At 41.2% G+C, this 21949-nt stretch overlaps 1 protein-coding gene across 1 annotated transcript in view; it reads right to left on the bottom strand.

The window, feature by feature from the left end:
• The window catches only part of ADAM12 (ADAM metallopeptidase domain 12), a 187251-nt gene that overhangs the window by 16141 nt on the left and 149161 nt on the right, over nt 1-21949 (bottom strand). The window contains exons 12-17 of the mRNA XM_062635218.1: nt 17778-17955; nt 12215-12304; nt 10585-10780; nt 2925-3033; nt 2620-2818; nt 79-156 (exon numbers count right to left, since the gene is read on the bottom strand). Of these exons, the coding sequence (XP_062491202.1) occupies nt 79-156; nt 2620-2818; nt 2925-3033; nt 10585-10780; nt 12215-12304; nt 17778-17955 (850 nt within the window). The remainder of the gene's footprint in view (nt 1-78; nt 157-2619; nt 2819-2924; nt 3034-10584; nt 10781-12214; nt 12305-17777; nt 17956-21949) is intronic.

The following is a 21949-nucleotide window of genomic DNA, read 5'->3' as shown; positions in this document are numbered from 1 at the left end:
CCAAAGCTATTACACAAAATGATTTCTTGTCCAGTGTTTATTGACTGATTGTAAAAAAAGCGTTCCTATAAGGCTTACTCCACGTCCATGGCACTTTGTTGCACATTTATGTACACCAAAAACGCTTGTATTCTGGCACCGGCGATTAAGGCAAATCTGCAAGAGAAGAGAAAAGAAGTTTTAATAAGGAGAGAACTGCTGGTGCTCACAAAGCATCACGTCCCTCTCCGTATATCTGCTCATCCATCAACAGTTCTTTCAGCAGCTAAAGATTTCCCAATACACGTGCTGCATTGACAGTGTTATATTGACAAAAAGATACGGACACCAGAATTAGGCATCGTCTCCTTTTAGGTCCAAATCTGCAGAAGCTGAATCCTGCTCTCCACAGGCATCCAGGCCAATACCGCACTTCAGACATAGCTCGTATTTGGTGGCCATGCTGAGCTTGTGTAAATAAACACTCACAGCTTCACTGAAGTGGAACTAGTGGTGAGCTGCTGGGCTTTGGGGATTTTCAAAGCCAATCAAAAACCCCAGTAATTTGCATTTTTTCAGGACCAGGAATGCACTGAGCAGGCTTCCTCCATGGACCTCATCTGGCTGCATCCATGTCTTGACAAGAGTGGATGATACCTCCTGATTTGGATTTGATAAAGGTCTTTTCCAACCTACTTGATTCCACGATTCAAGGAAAGTTTTAGGTCCCTTCATGGTGTAAATTAGCACAGGTCTTTTTATAGCAATGGTGCGGTATGTTTTCATGCTAGTACAGAACCTGGACCCAGGACAGCCCAAATATCCAACTGAGTCACTGATATACATGAGTTCATCATTGTTTTTCAGCAAAACTGAGACTTTCTGAAGAGGTTTTTTTGGTGTTAATTATAAACCAGCTATATTTAAAGTGTAATAGTACTCTTATAGGAAACTAAAAAAATAACACATGCAAATTAATGAAATTAGTTTTGTTTTCCAGTTATTAGGAGTAAACATTACTTTGCCAACATAGCTGAAAATTGAGTTAAAGGAAGATTAGTACCATCTAATAACACCATCAAGTAATCAAATGAGTGGTGAAGATGTCAGTAATGAGATGGTACCCTACATGAAACTGAAAAAAGAAGAAATTAGGTCTGGAGTAACTGTTGCAAGGCTATGCTGACCTCTCCCCAAAAAGGGGGAAAAAAGGCATTGCACAATTTTGCTCATGTTTAAATGCAGTTCAGTTCAGTAGCGCTAAAAGTCAGTCACAATAATTAGCATTAAGCAGGGAATAGTGTTGAAGGAGACGACAGGGAAGCTTAATCAGGGCACTTATCCCCCGGGGAGAAGAAAAAATGGAAAGGAAATTAGAGTGAATTGGCATCAACATGCACGCATGTAGAGAATATGGTCTGATTACAGCAGCATTCTCAATTCAAATCTTCACAGTGCAGTAGCACACAGAATTTTGATCACATTAAAATGGCTGCATTTCAAATTGGGTATCTTCAGCTCAGAAAACTCAAGAATATTTAAATTCATATTCTTAATCCGTAATACAAATGCACTAATGTCCTCCAAGTAAAACATACAATTTCATAAGTATTAGCCTGTGTATTCTATAGTGTGTATGTGTATGATTAGATAGATTAGAAAGATTAAATACTCATTAGTAAAACATAATCGGGTGATTTCCCAGCATTGAGTTTCCTTTGAAAAGACATTTTAGAACAGATTGACTTAGAAATGTTGTGAGGGTTGTTTCCCTGTAAAAGAACTGTAGTTTCACTAGGGATGTATTTTCAACCTGTTCCCAGTGCACTGTGATAATTCAACGCAATTCAAAAGCATGCAGAAATTCAAAGGCTCACTTGAATTTACCACAAATTATCAAAGCAATTTTTCTTTCTTTCTGCAAGTTATCCACTGAGGGTATGGAAACCGTCTTCATTTCAACAGTTCTTGGGCTCCTTTCCATTCCTCCCTCCCTATACACTCATGGCTGTCTCCCATCTTTCTCAGTTTCTTTTCTCACAAAAGAGAGGCTAGGAATGAGACAGCCATATGAAATCTGGATTGCATTCACATTGGAAAATTCACAAAGTCTGTAAAATATGATTGCAAAAATCACCATCGGTGGCTGAACATCAATGGGTTTATCTTTTTTTCTAATAGCAAATACAGAGATAGCTTTTCCTGCAAGAAACTACAAGGGGGGGGAGCCAGAATCAGCAGATATAACACATTTTGAGACCTAAAGTGAAGTTAATGTCAATTTTTGCAATGCCATAGACTGGAAAATGAATACATTGAACTCCTCAGAAATTCATTAACAAGCCTGCACTGTTTTGCTGTACTTATTTTACAGAAAGCCTTTAGCCTACTTGGGCAGGTACTTGGGACTGTCTTCAAAAAGACAGTTTTAAACTTAAGCAACTTGTATTGCAACTGCAAATCCATAATACAGAACAGTGGGCAGAAGGAGAGAGTAAAATGCTAAGTCAGTGTGAGAATGAGCAATTCTTTAGTGGAAAGAAAGAAAATCCCAAAGCAAAACCCAGTCAGTTTAGTACAAAGAACTTGGCAACATGAGGTAGTGATGTTCTCCTGGCTTAGAGTACTTCAGAATCTTACTTTTCCGTCTTCACACTTGGTTCCTGAAAGCACAAGAGCAGGATCGGGCATATCGTCACCCAAATACACGTGGGTACCACGACACAGAATCTTGCCACCTTCCTGAAGCGGGATATTAGTTTCTATGGAAACAGCATTGGTACCGATTACAGGTCGATTTGCTCCTCCTTGACACTGGATTTTTCCACATTTAGCATCTCTGAAGGAGGTAAATGAAACCAAAGATTAGTTAAAGAATTTTAAATGTTATATCCCTTTCCCACCACCCTTGAATCTGTTCCCTTGTTTGTAGGGAGAGACCATACCTGGGTTCACACTTGGCAAAGGAGCTCTTGGAATCTTTGCCACAGTTGCCATAAGGATCACCAGCAGAATTGACTCTCTCAAAGCAGATCCCAGGAGCAGGTTTCGCACCTGAAACAAAACCTAATCAGAACTTTCCTCTCATAGAAGGTGTTGTTAATAATTTTCTTTGAGCTCTACTGATGCTTTAGGGAAAGGTGGGATGTGATCTGCATGTTGATGAAGCACAACAAAACAGTTGTGCTGGATCAGCATGCTAATTGAAGAGCCTGAATGTGTGGGTTTTCCACTGTTGTTTGTCTCTCTTGGCAATGCTGAGCAACAGAAAATGCAAAACTCTTTCTCTTTCAGAATCTCTCCAGATAACATCCGTCCTGTGAACCCTCCTAGGACACAAAAGCTTTTAGCAAATGCCAAATCTGGTTTGGTGAAGAAAGACACAGGCCATCTGGTGAGTTAACTCCCTTCTTTTTGCAGCAGTCCACATGGTTCTAGTGAGACCCACAAGAGCTGAAGCCAAAGGACATACTTCTCGAAAAAGGCCTTTTACAGTGCAATTCAGAACAACAGGAACCCCCCCAAAAAATCCAGTTGCAATCTGGAGTGTTATGTGCCTGTATAAACTTGACCACATTACATGGCAAAGAGCATAAGATGCTGTTAGCTCAAGCTGGGGAGAGGAAGGGAAACCATCCCCACCTGGATCCTCAGTAAATCCCCTCCTGAAAGGCTGACTTGAAAGAAGGGCTGTTTCTACTATGGTGATACAAGTAGGAATCTGGGAAGACAGGCAGCATCTGGTTGTTATCTACTGTAGTCTTTTATGATGGAGACATATCCTAATGGCAAAGGAACTTCCCCAGTGGGAGTATACTGGAAACGTTTGCGCAGACAGATTACTCATCCCTGCGTTATAGAAGTCAAAAGGTACTGTTAGAACATCTATTCTAATGTCTTATACAGACAAGCTCCTGTCCATTTTCTCCCAGATTGTGACCAACACTTTAATATCTTCTAGGGGAAGATACATGCCTTCACCTGAAATGTTTGAGAGGTAGAGGATTTACTTCCCCAACTGCAACAATTCATTAGTCCATGTATTAGAATGTAATCCCTTTGTTCTGTTGCCAAGAGTGGCTTTTATTTCTAGCCAATAATTACTGTTCCTTGCAAGATTAAGAGGCCCTTTGCTAGGGCCCTTTACTACCCCATATTTTCTTTCCATGAAGATTACAAATAGCACAATCAATTAAATCATTGCCATTACCTCAACTACTCCAATAGGCAGACTTGCTTTGAGGACCCAAGATGGTAAGGAGATACATGGACTAAAACTCTGAACAGATACTTGCTAGATTCAGTTTTGATAGATCAGCCAAACTAGACCAAAACGAACTGGCAGCAAACAATGTGATAGCCTTAAGGCTGAGAATATAGCATTTCTACAGTGTTCTCTGTTCCCTGATCTGTATCAGAAACAGAATATCTGAGTTAATGCTACATTTTTCCGAATGCATGAAGCCACTTCCAAGAGTGCATGTCTCTGACTGAAGGTAAAACACATCATTTATTTAAACCATCCTGAAGATTTCATTTGAAAGCCTTCAAAAAGTAAGTTTTTTTTTAAATGGGGTCAAATTCCTGGAGAAGAAAACACAAATATGATTGTAAAACTCCCAGATAGTGTGGATCTTTTCACTAATAACTCCGAGATTAAAGCCTCAATTAATTATCTGCATTTCACAGTCAGAAGCTTGACTAATGCTATATACTGCTGAACAGCAATCTAATGCTATTAAGGACAAAAATATTACAACTTGAAGAGGCTTAAGATGGCACTCTCTTCCCCTTCTAACAGTTTTACACACTGAAACTGGAAAACTCAGAAAGGCAGGCACAGAAGGAACTGAGTATGAGCTGTTGGTTCCCTGGAGAGCAGGACAAGAGCTTGAAATTCTTTGGTAGATTACGATTGAGCTCACCGAGCTCAGAATATTTCTCAAATCCGGAACTATTAAAAGGGACTCACACAGGATTCTTTCACTTCTTTTCATCAAACCACAAGCCATAATCAAAAAATCAACCAAAACATCCAGACAAGACGCTGTGCAAAAAGCAAAAGTAAAATTTCCATTATCAGCATGTTGATTCCTCCTCATCGTTCCAGGGCAGGCACATTAACTATTCAGCTTGATACAAACATTAACATGAGCATATACTGTGCCAGCTTTAAAAGGGAAGGGAAAGAAGAAACATGCTGTAAGCAAGAGGCCAAGTAAAATTGCTTTTTCTCTCACATCTGTCTTGCTTAGACCTACCTAGTCAAAGGAATAAGCCCCCCACCCATCTACCATGATCCTACATAATTGCTATGGGTCTCATTTTTACTTAGTTGGGAGCCTTGTGCCCAGCTAGTTCACCCCATGGCATATCATTGCAATGACTGGAGGCTTCCTAGGAGATGTGGCAGCAGCATCGCAGAGCACAGACATGCTTTCCCTTGAGCCTTGTGTGGCTCTGAAACCTGCCAAGAGCAAAATGAATGTTCATGTCCTGTGCCAAAGACTCATTTAAGAAACGGTGTTAAAAAGAGAAAGGGCTCAGTGAAATATTAAGAGAGTTGAAGGTATTTATCTTCCTCTTTCACCCAATGAAACTTTTTTGTTTGGTTGTTTTTTTTATGAAGTCAAGTGCTCTACGCCTGATGGAAAGCAGCCTGCAGGAAGAACACATCTGCAGCATCCTTGCAGGGCTCAGCCAGTGAGTTTTAACTCCAACCAATAACACTTGACAAGAAAAAAGATCTCATGGAGTACAAAAAAATGCTCCCCTGCCAGCTCGGAGCAGTTTGTATGAAAACACCTGGTACCCAATGATCATCTGCGGCTTGGAAACCATCATCTAGCTTCAATTCCTGTCTTTGGTATCAAACCAAAGCACGTTGCTGCTTGGGAGTCAGATGGCTGTTCCCTCTCCTGACTGGTTTCTCTCAATATTTGGACTATTTTACAGATGAAAACATAGCAGAGTGTAAGAAGCTGAACAGATGGAGCTACCAAGTTAAAAGGAGGTTTTTAGAAGGATGCTTAAGGAAGAAAATTGTAATGTTGTGTTTCTGAAGGAAACCCATTTATCATGATTGCTCCATATTAACTGAAGCAGAAAGTCCTGTCTTTCTCTATTTTCCTACCTCCATAGGCAAAGGCAAAATGATTTGTGAAAGATTTCCAGTGGTTATTAAGTCCTTTGAGCTGGACGAACAGAGTTTATTTCACTTTGCTATTGATAATTATGGTATTGTGACCCTATAATTAAGGTCCTGTCAGCTTTTCCATGCCAAGCCTTATTCAAGGGATTAATTCAGCCGTTTGAAACTGCAGGAGGTCAAAGCTCACCACTGCAGTTGTCAGCCTGAAGACTTTTTTTTCCCCCTTCAAACGTGTAAATTGATGAGCCCATTTCTTTCCCTCTATGGTTGCAAGAAAAGAGATGTTTTACACTTTTGGAAATGATACAGAAATGCTGTGTCATTGCAGATCAGTGCAAGACCTGCTGCAGTGGGAAAACACTGTCACGGGCTCCTGAAAGAGAAGAGAGGAATTTCTGACCATGGTGCTGATTCCAGGAACACAGAAACACCCGTTAGCAGGCTGATAGTGGAAAAGAAAGATATTGCAGCTCAGTTCCCAGCACTGTCTCAACACTTACTTAAAAGAATTATAGAGCTTCTATGGGTGTGGAGGGCAAAAAAACCCAACCTCCTGAAGCTCTATTGCTCAGGCTATGCCAACTAGCCCCATGAACAACTGTATAAATATCAGCATAAAAATACAGTTCTCTGCCATGTGATTTGCACCTGGATTTTACATCTCATGCTGTTCATTTTACTGCGCTTAATGGTGCAAAGCAAACTTTCCATAAGCTCCCCATGGCCTCTCTCTTCATCCAGGTGATCCCTGTTGTTATGTGCGTGTAAGAATGAGATGGGGTTGACCTGTTATATTTTGCATTTAAGGATTATGCTAGCTCTGACTACCTCTGAGAATATGAACGTCTTTCACATCTCCAAAAGAAAAGACCTGGCCATAAATATGTGATAATCAGAATACTTTGATTTCACTGATTTGGAATCTTCATGGGTAAATCAGTGTTTTTGCAAACACCAGTTAGCAATGGCTTGCTCAGCTAACTTAGAGGGGAAGCCCACCTATTTTGCCTATAGGGTTGTACCTGGGAAAAAAAAATGCAAAGCTCTTACCCCAGTGGCAGCCCTCTGTAACAAGTATTGACATTAAAATTAAGATCATTGCTGCTTAAACAAATGGCCATACCTATGAAACAGATTCAAGTATGTTCTAATTATTATGTCAATGGCCACTAACGGCTCCTCAAAGTCACTGGTTTTTATCTTCTTGGGAAAATACAGGGAAACACACTGACAGACATCTCCTTTCCTTCCCTCAGGAGTCATTTTCCATTCAATGCAGAAAACGACATGAGTCTAAAGATGAGAATCTTCTATTCTTTGGTAATCAACAATTTCTCTCTCTTAAGTGACTTTATCTGTGTATCTAGTTGCTCCCAGAAAATGGCAATGGAGTACCAGACATTACATAAACATGCGTTGATTGTAGTCCAACTATTATCAATAGGTCAGATCAGTGCAATTTGGTAGTTCTGAATATGAAACAAAGAAGGTCACAAGCAATTCATGCATGTTGCTCTTTAAGGATATGAATTAAGGTAAGAGAGAAAGAGACTTGTGAGTTCTGGGAGCAGACCTGAATGAATGTGGTCTTTAAGGAGAATTTGTGGTATTTTCAGAGACGGTCCCCAGGTGCTCCTGCCCTCTTTCACCCATGCTATTGCAGTTAGGGAAAAACAAAAAGATATCCCCCTATTTGATTTGAATTTATCTGTTGAAAGTAACAAAAAACCCCTTCAGGAAGTGCAAGTACTTCTTTCTGGAAACAGGCTCCTATTGCTTACCCTGAAGTAAACAAGCTCTGACAGTGCTCATCATTTCTCTTGAACTAGATCTAAAAATATGAAGATTGATGTTTATCATTGGGCTACTGGACATCTGCAGCCTGATGAATAAAGGAAGATATACAAAAGAAGATCGTGATAAGGAATTTAATATACTGAATATTATTTTAAAAGGAGTTATTGTATTTTGTTCTGCATGGCTTTCTCCAACTGGGAAGAAGAAAAAAAGGAATTAATGTAAATGATTGTGATCAGGTTTTTCTTTAAATATAGATTTTTTTTTCAAAAACCCCACACTTCTTCACTCCACACACACATTGTTAACAACAATTCTAATCAATTACAACAATATGTAAAAGGTTGAAATGTATCTTTTTGATAGGAAGTCCAGAGACAACATCTTCAAACTTCAAGTCCCACTTTCTTCTGCAAGCAAAGCTGGAAAGATAGGATAGGACAAGGGGTAATGGGTTAAAGCTTAAACAGGGGAAGTTTAGACTGGATATAAGGAAGAAATTCTTTACTGTTAGGGTGGTGAGGCACTGGAATGGGTTGCCCAGGGAAGTTGTGAATGCTCCATCCCTGGCAGTGTTCAAGGCCAGGTTGGACAGAGGCTTGGGTGATATGGTTTAGCGTGAGGTGTCCCTGCCCATGGCAGGGGGGTTGGAACTGGATGATCTTAAGGTCCTTTCCAACCTTAACCATCCTATGATTATAAGATAGATTTTAGACCTCTACCATGATATTTTTCCAACTGCATGGCCCAACTAGCCCTGTTCCTATTCCACCCTACATCTACTCATACTCCAACCAGATGAAGTGTGATCAAACAGCAGATATTAACATCCATAGTCTTTAAATCCAGAACAGAGGCCTTGTTTTTTGCTTGAATCCTATCTGCTCCACTGTTTGAGGGTTTATTTTACTGGCATTATTTCCTATTTATGCTTCAAAAACTATGATGAAAATTAAGCGTTTCAGTTCATGTTTGGTAATGTCCCATCCTCCCTTTCAAAATCTCTATTTTTGGGTATTCCCAAGACAAATAAGGGTATTGCAGCTAAAGTGGTTTTGAACTCTGTTCTTAACAAAATCATCTTTCTCATAAGCAGACCTCTGTAGCTTCAACCACTGGAGACTCCACGCACAGCAGTGCCCATGTTGAATAGTTCCAAGAAAGAAGACAAGAAAGAATTAGGGTAGCCCAGGGGGTTTGGAGGACTTGCTGCGTTAGGAAACAGACCTGGCAAGGGAGTTGCAATAATTCAGCTCCCTGACCTTTAGCTGAATTTTTCTCAGCATCTGAAATCATTAGCAGCCTGACTGAGCATCTTTCCATGGCATGGGAAACTGGTTCATGAGGAGATTTTTGCTTTATACAAGAGAAAATGTCTCTGTATCCAGGGGATTAGAAATCCCAGTATGTCTGACTGGAGGCTATAATTGTCCATGACTATATGAGCTCATATTACCTCTGCGATGCGACAGGGGTTCAGAGCAGTGTATCAGATGCATGTTTCGTTCCACATGAGGAGTTTGATTTTGAACTGAAACTCTTCTAACAGGTTCTTAAACCCACATGACCAAGCTAACCTGTTATCTGCATCAGTGGCATTAGTTCTTGACATGTTTTAATGTTTCTTTAAATAAAACATAAATTCTTCAATAGACTTCTGATGAGGGTTTTGACCAAGGGAAGCATCTGTGTGTAAGTATATTGATCCGTGGGTTTCAGCACAGTTAAAGGCAGAGAGATACGGACTTGGAAGAGGCTAAGGGAGCTTAGTTTAAAAGAAATAATTAAATCTCTCTCTAAATAATGCTCCTCCTCAGGAGAGGTAAAAGTGGCTTTCCCATTTGAGAGTGGGGTAAGTGAGACGAAGGAGGACTTATCCCCAGTGATGCAGGATGTGATAACAAAATGCAGAATTAATACTTGTATTGCTAGCTGATCTGAAGGTCCTTTCCAACCCTAACCATTCTATGATCCTATGATTCTATTTCAGTGGGAGGGCCACAGGAAAGTTGAAAGGATTTCCTGGAATAGCATCCATTTAGGCTAACCCAAGACCTCATGCTATCAGAGTTTTGCAAAAAGAAAGTGAATTAACATGGAGAATAAAATCCCTTTTTTTCCTCAGTGCATAGTCTGCATACACTAGTCAGGAGACAGGTTTACAGGTAACACCAATCAATAAAATATACACAATGATCCAACAATTTTATGTTAATATCAAATACTCAAGTCTGTTTTGGGATGTAGACAGACATATATGTTTTGCAGATGAGCAATTTAGAGCACAGAAGGAAGCTTACACACCAGTCAGAAAAGGGATGTGATTTCAAACTGTCAGGACCATTCAGCATTTTGCAAGATGACATAAGGCCATATCAAAGTCAAAGTTAAATGACTGGTCTAAGTTCACCTTGCCATTTGCTGCAGTGCTGCGGAATGAGCCTAGTTACTGTTGCTCTCCACCTCCTGCTGCAAGAAATGAACAGGACTGCAAATCAAGGATAAAATGATTCTCAAAATGATCCCCTCATTATTCAGTTCTCCCTTTCAGAGAAGAATAGATGCAGATTGGTACTGTATAAACCTCCTCCAAATCACAAGGTTTTTTTTGTCCCCAAGTCTATCTCATAAACAGATCTCCTGGTTCTCAGACTCACCTTGGCCCCAGAGCGTGATGCACTGCTGCTCATGGGTCTGGCATATGCCGTTGTAGCAGTAGCCATCCACCCTTTGGCACGCATGCCCATCATGCAGGTACACGTTAGCTGGGCAGTGAGGGCTGGCTCCTGTGCAGAACTCTGGCAGGTCACAGGAATTACTTGACTCTCTGCAAGAAATCCCTGCTGGTTTTAACTGCAAAACAAAGAACAACTTTAACTGCTGCACTTCCAATCAACAAGAGCTATGCAGCAGTATAACCCATGCATGAACATGGGTATAACCCACATGAATAGCTTTTTCCAATGGCTTTACACCAACTGACCACAGAGGACAGTGTAAGGATTATATAGCTCTTTAAAGACATTTATTTGACACGTGTTGTGAAGGGTTTGTCTGGAAGGAGGGCTGAACTGAAGTTGCAGCTGCAAATATGGCTCATATGGCTTGGGTTAGAAAGTAAACCCAGGGGTTTGTTCATTTTCAAATAGGAACCATAGTTTCCAGCATGCCTCCTTCAATCACACCTAAACACCTGGGCACAGAAACATTTTGGGCTGTAGTGCCAAGGATGCTCTATAGCAAAAAAAGGCCAGAAAAGTCAGAGCAGAAACATTTTCATGCCTGTGGCTGTAACAATGCTGCAGTGACCAGGGCAGCCAGCTGACCACGTAACATTACATTACATCTTCTGTTATGGCTCACAAGGATACCAGCCCACTTGACTCTGGATTCAGCTTCCTGGGATGGAGGTGCATTTCCTCATGGAAAAGTCACTCTGTCGTGGGCATCAAGATCGTCTTCAACTCAGTTATACAACTAGTCCATGTAACTGTTCCTGTCCTGTCCTGATTTCCCTGGATAACTACATTATTTCAGAGCTGAAGGCAACCAGTAGGCAATGGTGGAATGTGCCAATCTGAACATTCACTGATCAACAACAAGCACAAAAGATGGCTGTGCTCTGGGAGCAGCACTGAATTTTAACTGCATCACCACAGCGCCTTTGGTTAAAAGGCAAAAAGACATAAAGATTGATTTTGCTAAAAAGCATTTTCTGGCTGTTTTGATAGCTTGCTGCTACTGAGCTTTTAGGCAGATGGTTGCCACCGACACAGCGGAAACATGCTGAATGCTTTATTAGCCCATATGCAAGACATGGGCTGAGAATTCATGAAGGTAAACACCGGCAGCAAGTTAGCTTTTATAGTAAGTTAGGAGTCCATGATAGCTGATGATCTGCCATTAAAAATACATATGCTCTTGATAGAATTAATATGTTGTCTTCTCCTAAAAAGTGGCCAGCATTTACTGACTGCTCACCAGAGCACATGAAAAGCATGACAAGAAACCAAAGCATACAAAAGTTCATGGAAAAGGAGAGGTTTTGCATGAGCAGGTGAAGTGGCTACAAACAGCACAGACACCATTACAAGAGTCTGTCGATCTGCTCTTTCCATAACTGTTACAACATGAGAAGTGTTCTAATTGCCTACAAGAAACGCGAGTGTCTTAATGCTTAATGATACCAATTTGATTGTTCTCCATCCTTGCTTACTGCTCTGCAGTTGGGAAGATTATGGACTTCTACCCGCCCCGTATAGATAAGAAAGGTTTCCGCTGGTTCACCTGGCAGTCTTCGCAGCAAAGTCCATGCGCGCACACTGCTCCCGGTTTCAAAGTACAGGTAGTTGCATTACAGCACCGGTTTGTACATTCCTAGAGGGAGGATAAATTTAGAGCAGACAACTTTGAGTCACAATGAGCTGTAAATCAAGAGGCTGCCTATAGCTCCGCCAAGAAAAGCAAGGCATGAATTATGCATGAACGTCTATAACTTGATCCAAACAGTCTTGTCTGTCCTTAGCTTCAACAAGCACAATAATTGTAGTAAAACCAGAGCAGCCATTGAGGAAGGCTGGTTTATTCTAGCTATGGATCTAATCCCAAATACCACAAACAACTCAAGTATGCTGATACCAGTCCTGATACGGTGGTACGGTGTCTTATTTCCACAAAATCAGTGGAATGATTCCATTGCCTCCAGTGAGGATTCAGGACCTGTGTTGCAGTTACTGAGCATCATGACTACAGCTCTCTGTTTTGTGATAGTTCCTCACCAGACTTCTGTATTGCGTGGGGACTGGTAGCTGCCACAAAGAAAGATGATGACATGTAATGTCTTATCAGGGTATGTCAGTAATAGAACTTTGAGAAATAAAATGAGTATGAATTGCACTCTCACTCACTGATACATCCCAATTTCACACATACAGATTAGATGGTGGCATGTGTGGGCTTCTGCAAACTTTTTTCTCAGTAGAACAAGCTAGTAAGAAAATAATGGATTTGTTTTTCCAAGATTATGCTCACAAGCTGCAAGTTACCTCAGCTGTGCTGGAATCTCATCTCTCCCTAACAAAAATAGCAGCAGATAGAATTGCTCTTCAGCTGTGTTAAGTCAGTTTGACTTAACAAGGGATCACTAACAATATAGGGAACACAGGAGAAATAAGTGGGTTAGAATCATGTTCACACCCTCTTGTTACTTTATTGGCTTTTGCAGAGCTTTCCAACTAGATGAGAAGGCTGCCACTGCACTCACAAATAAAGAGCAAACCGATTCTTAGCATTTCACGGTGTTCTTAGACAACATCTGCCTGAATACACAAAGGTAACTGCGCCGCTCTGAAGCAGTGGAACAACTTCCAGCACCTATTTTGGAATCATGCCGGAAGGCAGCAGGCTGCGCAAGTGTTTCTTTGCAGCTGCTGCGTTTAAGAAGCAACGCTCCCCTGCACAGAAGCACAGTTTATGAATTCACCTCAATAGCAATCTGAGAGTGGAGGAAAGCAATGTCAGTCCAACTAATGTACTTCTGACACAGTCAGCCTCCATACCCCATCATCTAGCCATACACCAGCCAGCCAAGGAAAGCAATCGGCATTCCACAGGCAGACTGGGATAAAGACACAGCTCTTTGAATGATGTTGCTGCAGCCTCTGAAATTTCCAATAGCTCACTCACTTATTACCCATTGTAGGGAATGAGCTTGGTAAAAGGTTTTTGTGCCTGGGCTATTAAATTGTCAGGAATGGTTTTAATATAAACAGGAAAGCAAACGAAAAGCTCAGAAGGCTTTTGCAGGCTGGAGGCTGCTACCCGAAAGTACTGCTGTGTTGTACTATTAGTTATTATTGATAACCAAAGCAATAATGGGAGTGGGTTTCTTAGTGTAGTTCTCCTGGGCTCATTACAGCACCTCAAACATACTAACACACTGACAATACTGGCATCACCTACACGATACCATATACAACTTGTTTTCACCCCCTCTTTTCTAAGAACACAAGACAGACCACATTGGGTCAGCCTATAGCCCTTCTAGCCTTGTGTCCCCGAGACCAGCCAGCAGAAGATGCTGAAGAACACGAATGTGAACACACATACATGATACCTTCCTAGTCTGGCTTTCCTTGGCTCCACAGGCACTTTTAGCAACTGCAACATTCAATGGAAAGGAACTGGAACACACTCTGGGGAGCAGATCCTGCTGCTTGTTTGAAACCTGCCTCTTCTACCTTCACGTGCACAGTTCTTGTTGGAGACAATCTCTCCTTTCTCACTCTTTCCATTTCACTCACGATTTTATCAGCTTCTATTGTGTTTTCCTTCATTTTCTTCCTTTTCCACCCAGAGCCCTTCCAAAACTTTCAACCACCTTATTGCTTCTTTTTCAGCCTTTTTCATTCTGCTTTATCCTTCCTGAGATCAGGGAGGGGTAGGAAAAAGCTGCACACGCAGTTTCAGACTCAGCGTGGCGCAGATTTATGGAGGCCTACTGGTGCTTTGTTTTGTTTTCCTATTTCTTTCTTAGTAATTCCTAACAGCCTATTTACCTTTTAGACCACTCTTGAGCAGGGAGCTGACATTTTCATGAGACTATTTATTGCAATATGAAGTCTTGTTCCTCTACGGTCAGAGTCAGCTCGGAGTCCATCATCTTATATGTGATGTTTGGAATGCGCATCCCCCCACGCTGAATCCCATTTGTCATCTTAATGCCCAGTCCAGCTGCCTCAGAAGGTTCTGCTCTTCACAGCCAGCTCTTGTCTCTACCATCCTAACTAACATCATCAGCAAATTCAAGACTATTCTTCCCAGGCTGTTTATGAATATGCTGAATTGTGTAGTCCCCACGACACATCTCATGGATACATCACAGCAAATCTTCCACTGCATGAAATGGATGCCTTATACCCAATTGTATTTCCTATCTTTTAGCCCATTTTTTGCCCGTGCAATATTCTCTCATCCTACAGCTGCTGAGTCTCCTAAAGAGGCTTTGGTCTAAAGCCTCCCTGAACTCCTAACAGGCTGCGCTAACAGTGTCAGTCCTATCCATCCACTTGTTAAGTCCTTCAGAGCACTGTGCTAGGTTCATAAGACAAGATTTCCTGGCACAAAAACTGTATTGACTCATCGCTGGCATGTCACAGCTGTTCAGGCACTAGCTCTTAATTACATTTGGAAGTAATTTGCCTGACTTCTGATTTACCAATTTGTACTTTTCTGGTCCCCCTTGCAGCCCGTTATAAGATTAGCCACATCTGTCACCTCTTACTTCTCAAGGACCAAGGAATTATTTTCTTCTCTTTCTTCTATCTTTCCATTAACCCTCCTTTCACAGACACTGTAGCACATCGGATGTTTTTTGGTAATATGATCTAAAATTAAGTTGGATCTTAATCAATAATATCATCCTGGGTTGGGTCTTACACTTTTGGTCTGGTGGTAGGCCTGCCACCATCATTATACTCAAGATGACAGCCAGTGGTTGATGAATATGAGACCATAGTCTGGACATAGGTGTTCACACAGACCCTATTGCATTAGCACTTCCCAAGTCCCCTGAAGGGTGGGATGTGTGCTACAGTCATGACCCTCCACCCTCATAAATCCATTGCTGTCCTACTGATAAGGAGCACAGACCTCAACGCAAGGCTAACATTTTACTTAAAGGAGAAATACCCCTATATACCACCTAGATCTACATATTCAGACTGATAGTTCACAGAATCCTAGAATGGTTTGGGTTGGAAGGGACCCCAAAGCTCATCCAGTTCCAACCCCCTGCCATGGGCAGGGACACCTTCCACTAGACCAGGTTGCTCCAAGCCATGTCTAACCTGGCCTTTACCTCCTCCTACTCTCAGAAGATGTTCTCTTCAACTTGCCATGGTCTCGCTCCACAAGACCACAGACATCTGTCCTCTTGCTGTTTCTGGCTCTGAAGACAGCCCTGCAAACTGTCACATCCTTTATGGCTCTGCTCAGCATCCTAGTTTTGTTTTTCCATAGCCTGGCTTTGTTTCTGGTCCCTCTACCATGACAGCCCTCACTGATGTTACTAATGAGTTGCACATAGCCACATCTGAACATCTCACTTCTGCCCTCTTTTCTATTCTCTTCAGCTCTGCCTGTCCAGTGTTTTATCCCCACCTGGATGATGACTTCAAATTAAATATCATCAAGAGAGGAAAGTTCACATGCAGAGATCTCCTCCATTTAAATAAGCAGCAAAGCTCCCTTGACTGTACCATGGAGCCAGAGATTCATTTATTGACCCTTCCATCCCTGTCTTCCTTCCCTGCATGTCATATTCTCATCCCAGTCACACCATGAGATTTGATACCATTTTTGAGGAGAAAATATTGTCAATTCTTCTGTTCTGATACAAGGTATTTAATTCTGATCACCGATAAAATACCGCTAGCATGCCTTACTGTACAGCTTTCTACACCATCAAATACTGCAACACTACTGACAAAACTCAGCTGGTATAAATGACTGGGCACTGAATTATTAACAAACCTTATGGGGTTTCTGGTACCACTCAGAATATTGCAGTAAATTCCATATTAATTTTAATTGGGCCCAAGCTGCAGTTTCCCAATATAAGTAAAGAAAACCAAACAACACAGAAAGAAGAGGCAAAACAAGTCAGTACTTGCTGATGTTAAGTGCCTTTGACTTGAAAAGGTATTACTAGCATTCAAAAATGAAAAAGAGAACGATAACTGGGTTAGAAAGACATTTGCAAGCTACTTGCACTCTATTGACTTTAAACAAGATAAGCCTGCTTCCTCCAACCTTGTTACCCTGAAGAATGAGTGAACTGTCAGGAAATCCTTATGGCTTGTGTAAATCCAATACACTGCATAATAAGGATACAGCAAGATCTCGCTGTTTTAACTGCCCTGATCTATTTTGTCTGCAGAACCATATTTATCACAGGAAGCAAATCCTCATCTACTGATATATTTAATTCAGGTCATCTGAGAGTTCAACATAACCAATAAGCATGGGATGCCAAAGGGATAAGGATGTCAGCTCAGATATTATTTGACCCCCCCCCTCCAGGTTTTCCTATCACCTCCTGATCTGAGTGGTGTTCTGACACATTCACTAAACTAAATGGAACAATCTTTGAAGTAGTAGCAACCTTTTGGGGAGGTGGTAAATACTATTTCTGTTAGTAAAGTTATTGGCTAACAACAAAGAAAAACCTCATAGCAAAGGAGGGAAAAGTCTTGGACCTAAAAACTGAAGCTGTCTGTAAGGAAATATATACTTAGCTAACAGTAAGTTGTATATAAGTATTAATATTAATATAAGAGTGGCTTCTCACATATGGAAACAAACCTTCCTCCTATATCTTGGATGGGGCTTGGAGCAAGCTGCTCTAGTGGAAGGTGTCCGTGTCTGTGGCAGGGGTTGGAACTGGATGAGCTTTAAGGCCCTTTCCAACCCAAACCGCTCCAGGATTCTATGATTCTATGAAATTTCTCTTGAGTTTTGCTTCTTAGCTATTACTTAGAAGAATTTCTGTTGGCAGTAACATGACAGTTAGCAATGGATAGTCTGTTAGAGAAGCCATGAGAGTTTGTTCTTCAGTGGAGAATCAAGCACATTATTAACTAAAGCCCTGCCTGAACTTGAGCAACTCAAATGCAAGCCAAGCAGAAAATCCCTGCATTTCTGAGGACTTTGAGGTTTAAGCTGATAAGACAGAAGCAGAAAAGGGAGAGTTTTGTTTCACACTAAATAGTGCTAAACATGCCAAACCAATTCTTTACTGTTAAAAACCTGCAGACAGGAGGTGAGCAGCAATTCGCAGGTGGTGTCTTACATCAGGCTCCCCGCAGTCGCACTCCTCTCCATCTTCCACATAGCCATTCCCACACTTCTGTCCACCAAAGGACTCCTTGACTTCAGGCAAGTTAAACAGACACATTCCCACTCCTTTTTCCAGGCTGTTCTCCAGGTCCTTTCTACTGCAGCTACTGAATACCATGGGAAATGGATAGCTAGAAGAAAAGCACACAAAGATAAAAACAAAGGGAGTATTATCAGATGAAAACATCTCTCTCCTGTCACACTGGTGACCTTTTAGCCCATCTGTGCAGTAACAAGAAGTTTGCGTTGATTTTTTTAACCCTTCGACATAGGATGGAGGTATAACATTTTGCTGTAAAATTGAGCCAAAGACCTTTATAATAATTTCTAACTATGAGTAAGGGAATTTCCATCTTTTTCACTTAAATTTGTAGCTGCTGTTAAGGATTGGAAGTGTTCACATTTGGCATTCCTTCTCCCTCTTTTGCATAAGTAGCTGTAACGCTAATTTTGATCATGAGCCTAAAGAAATTCTGGGCTTGCAAGGAGGACGCCTGCATTTGCAGGACTGTAGAACATTCTAATCCTTCTTGGAAAATTCAGCCTCAAGTGGCAAATTAATTCATCTTGCTCTGCAGTACAGCAAAGTCCCTGCTCTTTTCAGGAAAAAACAGAAGAGAAAAACCACCATGTTACTTGATAAGAGCCTGCTTCTGCAATTCATCAAAGTCGAGCTTGGGAACTACATGACTGAAGCAAATACAGTTCTTATTTTAAATCAGGATGACTGTAAAGACACAAATGAAAATGCCCATTTTTAAATTCATATTTTGAGAGCAGGATTTGGCCCTACTCTGCAGGCACAGAATGGCTTTGGTTTCTTTTGCAAAACACATGGGCAGTGTTAGCAAAATGATCTGATATAATACGAATATCACCAGATAATCTGTGGTTTTCCGTTCACAGAATCCCGAAGTAGTTTGGGTTGGAAGGGACCTTAAAGCTCATCCAGTTCCAAACCCCTGTCACGGACAGGGACACCTTCCACTTAGAGCAGCTTGCTCCAAGCCCCTGTGTCCAACCTGGCCTTGTTGGAGGACTTAATTCCATTTTTACTAGTGGATGTTTTCAGACTGACTCCTTATATGACATAAAGTGACCTGGATCTGGCCATCAGTCTCATGTCCTAAACCCTCTCTGCACCAGAATGTGCACATGGTTATGATGAATCTGCATCGCAACCAAGTGATACAGATCGTAAAACAGCATTCTCCCCTAAATCTCAGTACCTTGGTCACTGCCTCTCCATGGTCCAGCAGTAATTCAACATTATAGCAGCACAGGGAGCCAACCTGATAATGACTGGACTTTATTCACTGAATGCTTTGCATCACTCCTGTGTTATTAGGGCATAATCTTTATGGACAAGCAAGACAATAGATGGAAGGCCTGCACTGCTGAACTTCAGACTTCGATTAATCTACTGTTGTTTTTAATATCGTGAAATGAAAAGCTTGCTTTGTGAATGATGATGCCTGTAGGTATCAGAAAGGGATCGCTTCTATTAAAGAAAAAGAAATGTTTGACAATCACAAATGCAATAGAGCTTCCTGTGCTGACATAAGGGGGTTAATTAGGATCTTCTAGAAAGGTTATGGATAACTTACAGAAAGGGACTTATTTTGTGCCTATTCAAAATTACCTCTTACAGATTACTTTGGAATAAAGCAGCCAGCTCATTGGAAAAGAACATAAACATGACTCTGAAAAGAATAATTTTCATGTATCACTGTAGGGCTTGTCTAGTTAAACTAAACAGTTCTGTGATTCACTGACATATGACCTCAGAAAGTTAATAGGCATTCCCACTTAAAAACTGATTTCTGGAAAATATCAATGTTTAGGCAAAATGAGAGAGTCTAAGATAAATAAAGAAATTTCAGAATGGCATGAGGTATAGGAGTCAGGCTGCTAACTGCAGCTCTGGGCCCCAGGGGAAAACAGGGGAGGTACTTGGAGTAATGGAACAGAGAACAAAGGCACTTAGGAAACCTCCTACTGACCATTTTATATTGAGTAATTGGAGATGTTCTTAAGTGGACACCACAAACTGTTGTCCTGCTCTTAGTCAGGTTGGAAAAAACCCAACCACCGAATTTTGTGTACGTGACTGTGAGCAAGTGGATGGATGCTCACTGCTGTCAAGCACCGGGAAAAAGCAAGAAACCCGGAGATATCTGACTGATAAACCCTGCACAAAGTAGGTGACTGCTTGATCAGACATGATCCTCATATCAAAGTATGAATAAATGAATACTGCATCATCCAGGCAAGACCCTTCACTCCTGTGACACAGATTTACTTTGATATCCACTGAGATGAGACAGGGAGACGTACATGCCATACACAGACTGAAATCAATTCAGGAGCACACATAATGTGTTTGTTCCTGTGCCATATGTCTCAGCCATGCACGGATCATAAGAATAGCTCACCAGTCAAAACTGTCAATATTTTAGGGTGTTCCTTTGTATCCATGAATGCTCAGGGTCGTTTGCATGAATGTGAGATGTGTCTGTCCCTTACTGGCAGAACAGACTCCTTACTCTGTACCAGAGGTGAAATAATGCCATTGTTAATGAATGAGGTTTTCTGTTCCCCCCCCCCCCCCCAGAGGAACTTCAAGCTGTTTCCTATTTTGAACTAAGAAATCCATTCATCTTCTGGCTCTTCCTGCTCCTGACGCTGATTTCCTTAGCTGACATCAGTGAAGCACATGTTATTCGATGGCATTTTCTGAAAATGCTCTTTCTTTACTAAGCAAGCCCCAAATAAAACCAGAAATGAACACAACTAGTGGAAACAGAGCAACTGAAGAGTAACAACACCATGCAAGAGAAGATCCCACTTCAGTTGATTCCAGTTAGTATTTCATTGGAAGCATAACTGAGGTTTAATACTGTGACATTCTGGCACACAACCATTCTTCATCTTTTTTGACAAAGAATAATCCCATATAACAATGCATTTGATCATTTTGATTTTGGGTTACATTTTGTCTGTCTTTGCAATTTTAAAGCTGTTTCATCAGAAGCATGACATCCTTGGCAGATGGGAAGGGAAGCTTTAGGTATCAGATGTCAGCAGCATTAGGCACAATGTTTAAATGAATCTGGAGCTTGTGCAAAATGATAAAGCAATGGTCATGTGAAGGAAACATCCTCTAAACAAATACAGGAAGCTTTCTCGCATTACTCTGTTAAGAGGCTTCAGACCTCATCTAGAAGAACTACCTTTGGGTGGGAAAAGGTAATGGGGTCTCTACAGTAAAGTCAGCTTTGACCCATCTCCAACATTTCAGTAACATGGTAAACAGGAATATTTGTGCTTTCTGTAGTAGCTCAGGCACTTATCCTACTGGAAAAACCCTCAGCCACCAGCTCATGTAGGCCATGGAAGAACATTCCAGAGGTAAAAACATTCACTAGCAATTGCTACATGCCATTATTTTTAGGCAGTTGGGAAGAGAAACTTCAGTCCAACCTAATTCCTCTTGTAGGATGCTGAGTAGCCAACACGTTTTCTACGCTGTTTGAATCTATAGATTTAATACAAAATGGATCATGTTGTCAAACCATTCTGGCTGCGGGTACAACTCTACAGAACTCAAATTGTGCCCAGCACTCCATCAGTCTCTTCAGTGGGTTTACAGCAAGGAAAAACAATTTCAGATTCTTTCTACCCCTCTTGAATCCACAGCATTCCTCAGTGTCTCCTTAGTGCATAAAAGATGTGCTTAATCTCAAGCACTTCATATCCCAGTTCCCAGCAAAAATAGCTTTGTCTGCTCCTGCAAATGAGACCTTCACAGTAGTAAGAGGATGCCTGGTAATTGATTCTTTTAGAAAGAGAAGTCTGGTCTTGTCCCATTCATTTATATTTCAAGCACTCAAGCCATTCAAATGCCAGTTTCCTTTCTGCAGTTTTGCATTTAGCCTGTATTAGATGGCTCCTTTCATTAACTAAGTGAAGTGGCATCAGCACCGTGTCAAGTCCCTTTTCAGAACAGAGAATTCTTTGTGATAGCACCGAGTTACCCAGCATAGGCTTTTTTTTTTTTGCGCCAATTATGAAAGTCCATCTCCATCATTTCCATTCCAGAGGCACTCCCCTTCCTATTGGGCT

This window comes from Pezoporus occidentalis, unplaced genomic scaffold (genome assembly GCF_034315485.1).
Source record: "Pezoporus occidentalis ecotype Australia unplaced genomic scaffold, CSIRO_AGI_Poc_V1 ctg45, whole genome shotgun sequence".
Classification (NCBI taxonomy): domain Eukaryota; kingdom Metazoa; phylum Chordata; class Aves; order Psittaciformes; family Psittacidae; genus Pezoporus; species Pezoporus occidentalis.
Note: the sequence above shows the minus strand (reverse complement) of the source record. Positions and strands in the feature narration are given on the sequence as shown.